Raw genomic sequence first — 3,607 nt, 5'->3', positions numbered from 1 at the left:
CCCCGTCATGAAGGCAGCTGGACTCTTCCTTAAAGTCTGGTTACCGGCTGGTCTACGATCATCCCCTCACCCCGTCATGAAGGCAGCTGGACTCTTCCTTAAAGTCTGGTTACCTGAAGGATTCAGAGCTGCTGCTGGAACAGATGTGCCCTCCATGAAACTCTGCTTCAGTTTGTGTCACAACTTTAAACTATACGCCAGTTTGAAACTGTGACAGGCCAAGTAAAACTAGAGGTATGATAAACAATTCATGCCACATCTTTTTCTGAAAATCCTTGTCATACCTGAGGCACATTAGAGTGAGAGGCAGCAGCGGAGGAGAGTCACGATAAAACCCGGCAGAGGCCTAACGTTATCAGTCCAGTGCCCACAAACATCTACAGGAAGAAGAAAGAAGCAACAAAAAACAGTGAGAGCAGCAGTGAGTAATGAAATATTTACCGTCTTTAGATTTCATGGTTAGGGTGGAGTTTTGTGGGTTTAGTTGTTTGAGTTAAACTCATGCAGTGATTCTTGAACGTGGAGCTCCAGCTTGTGTTTGGAGATCCAGACTCTGAGATGATGGAGGTGCAGTCAGAAGTCTGAGACTTTATTGATGAGGTAGACCATCTAACTTTTTGTTCTAGAGGATGAAAGAGAGAAGCATAGCACCGAGCGCCACTTCATGATGCAGAACCTGGCTGGCTGGGCCAACAGAATCAAGGACTGGTTCTGAGCTCAGAACAACTGAGTAGGATGTCGATGCTGTCTACAGGTACAGGTAGACACGTGAGTCCCTCAGAGTCCAAATGATCTTTTGATTATTTTCATCCACTAGCAGTCTGAACAATCTGCAGCAATGTTTGATCTCTTCATGTACCTGTTGGTTTCCCTGCCAACTATCCAGGATTACTGGAAACAAAATCACATTTTGCCTGTAATGACAGCGACAGATTCAGATCCATATTTTAGAATATTTCCGAGTGATCCTGAGCAGGACGGAGAAAATGACCAAAACAAGGAATGTGATGCGTCCCTCAGCCTCGTTTATGAGCGGCCCACAGGATTTATGGTGTTTTATTGTCACTCCTCATTGGTTTGTCCAAAAAATGCCCAAGAAAATGTCTGCATTTTAATGGAAATAGTGTTTATACCTTTGTTGTTTGTGTGTTTATTACTATTACTGTTTATATTTGCATGTTAAAGTGCAAAAACATTTTGTTATGAATGTTTGTGATTTTTTCCACAGCAAAAATAAATGAATAAATAATTCTACTCAGATTTGATGTTTTTTGTGTGATTTAAGGTCTATGCTGTTAATACAGTAGGTCAAAGTAAAAAATCATTTGGAATTAACACTTTTGCTGAAAAAAATGACCCCAAACATGTTGGGTTAAACCATTTTTAGGGTCAAATATGAGTGAAAATCAAAGATAGTCCAAAAACGTCCAATTTCACTCTGGACCCCAGAGAATTGAACATATTTCTGCTTTCACCGTAAAACAGGTGTAGATTTAAACACATTTCAGATTGGAATTAGATTCTGATTCAAAATTGTTTCACACTAAAACATGTTTTAGATTAAAACAGATTTCAAATTCAAACAAGTTTCAGCTTCAATCAGTTCTGAAAGTAATGACACTGACTTCCTGTTTGTAGGTGAAAAAGGTCAAATTATTTTCTGTTTGAGGCTCGAAACAATAAAACGTGAACATGCATGTACTGACTGATCAATAAGACTTTGGTTTGATTGATTTGTGATGAATGAAAACTGCAGCTGATCCAGAATCAGATTATTCACCTCCCCCTCTGAGTGTGTGTTAGGGGGCGGAGCCTGTGGCAGCAGAAGGTTCATTGTCTGTGCAGGGAGGGTCGAGCAAGCTCCACAAAGACTGCAACTGTGAGAGAGAGAGAGACAAAGAGGGGGAGGCCAACTCTCTTTCTTGATGTGGGGGAGGTGAGGGGGAGGATTAACCGGCTGATCTGCGACACGCGTTCACACACACACACACACATTTTCTACAATTACTCAGCTGCGGCGTGAGGCTTCATCTGGATCAGCATCCTCGTCATCAGCAGCAGCAGCATCGATAGACAAAGAGACAGACAGGAGGAGGAGAAGGGGCTCTTCATCGTCTGAGGAGAGACCGGCCTTCAGCAGCCTGACAGCATCCTCCTTCAGTCATGGCCGACCACATGTTTGTGCTGCTGTGAGTGGGTGTGTTCGCCGTGTTTGCTCCTCACCGTGTGTGTGATGGGGAACGCAGAGAGCATGGAAAGCCAGCTGGCTGTGATCCGGTCCAGAGCTGCCCCGGTTCGGCTCCCGATGCCTGACCCAGCTGAGCTAGAAGAGAGGTTCTCCATCGCACTGGTGAGTACACACAACAGCAAATACACAACACACAAAGCCAACAGGCAACATACAATAATAGTACAGCAACAAATACACATGTTAGGCATTATGAGGTGTGTGTTGTGTGTAATAGAATAAATCATGTAAAGATTCGGTTTGGATACAGGACAGAGGGCTTGGTGGACTCTACAGACTGAACTGAGACTACAGGGTTTGGTCGACTCCACAGGGTTTCAAAGTCCAATAAAGCATAAGTTTGGTGACTCTACAATGTTCAAAGGTCCAAAAAACCTAAAAGGTTCACTAGACTTTATTGTATTAATAATAAGAGGGTTTGGTCTCAAGCTCAAAGGGAAACCAGAGGGTTCAGTACTTTAAACACACTACAGAGGTTAAAGGTCCAACAGAAACTAGATGGTCTGGTAGACTACAGAGTTTAAAGGTCCAACAGAAACTAGATGGTCTGGTAGACTACAGAGGTTAAAGGTCTAAGAAGAACTGGATGGTTTGGTGGACTAGCTTTGACACTGATATTTATATCTATATATGCATCTAGTTTTACCCTTTTTGAGACTTGAGGCCCACTTTATTCATACCCGTCTGAATAATAAGAAAGACTACTTGATTGGACTTCATGGGCAGTTAAAAATGCTCATGTTTAGAGATTAAGTTGTCTAAAATGTCTGTGTTTTAGAATTCGATGAACCTGCCACCTGATAAGGTGCGTCTGCTACGTTCCTATGACAACGAGAAGAAGTGGGAGCTGATCTGTGATCAGGTGGGTGGTGTAACAAGTTTCCCCATACCTTAATAAGTACATCTATTTTTTTAATAATAAACAAAGATTTAAAGCAGTTTTTAAAGATACAGAAAGAAATCAGGTGTATGTGGATGAGTCTCGTACCTTCAGGTCCAGATTCCATGTCAGCCCTTCCTTGTACAATTTTCTTTTTTATATTAGGAAGAATGCATTTCTCTATTCTTTCAGTGACAGAGGGTGAAGAGAAAGGTTATCTGGATCTTCATGTTTCAGGTGTACAAATACAAAAATATATTTTTTCCAAATAACTACTTTTACTATCAGAAAAACCATTATGCCTTTTTTACGTGTTCCAGTGTAAGTTTTGTGTCACTACCAATCCTCCTCCAGAAGAACTAAAAGACCACTGTCTGCTTAAAGCTGAACTGAACTATTTTCAAGCTATCGGTTGAAAGAGAAGCATAAAATATGCTTATTGTAAAATTATATATATATATATATATATATATATATAT

The 3,607-nt window shown here is 41.1% G+C and overlaps 1 protein-coding gene and 1 long non-coding RNA gene across 6 annotated transcripts in view; one reads left to right on the top strand and one right to left on the bottom strand.

Moving 5' to 3' along the window:
• LOC112450038 overlaps positions 1-1,199 on the bottom strand; it is a 5,992-nt gene extending 4,793 nt beyond the window's left edge. For both annotated transcript variants that reach the window (XR_005232866.1, XR_003038601.2), the window contains exon 1: positions 285-1,199. This is a non-coding gene — a long non-coding RNA (uncharacterized LOC112450038). The remainder of the gene's footprint in view (positions 1-284) is intronic.
• Positions 1,200-1,665: 466 nt separating this feature from the next.
• Positions 1,666-3,607, top strand: part of fmnl2b (formin-like 2b) — a 25,543-nt gene continuing 23,601 nt past the window's right edge. For 2 of the 4 annotated variants that reach the window (XM_037974378.1, XM_037974376.1), the window contains exons 1-2: positions 1,666-2,350; positions 3,027-3,110. In XM_037974378.1, coding sequence (XP_037830306.1) covers positions 2,234-2,350; positions 3,027-3,110 — 201 coding nt within the window. In that variant the 5' untranslated portion in view covers positions 1,666-2,233. The remainder of the gene's footprint in view (positions 2,351-3,026; positions 3,111-3,607) is intronic. The other 2 variants (XM_037974379.1, XM_037974377.1) reach the window with 1 other exon arrangement.

This window comes from Kryptolebias marmoratus, unplaced genomic scaffold, assembly GCF_001649575.2.
Source record: "Kryptolebias marmoratus isolate JLee-2015 unplaced genomic scaffold, ASM164957v2 Scaffold29, whole genome shotgun sequence".
Lineage (NCBI taxonomy): Eukaryota > Metazoa > Chordata > Actinopteri > Cyprinodontiformes > Rivulidae > Kryptolebias > Kryptolebias marmoratus.
This window is presented reverse-complemented; position numbering and strand designations above follow the sequence as displayed.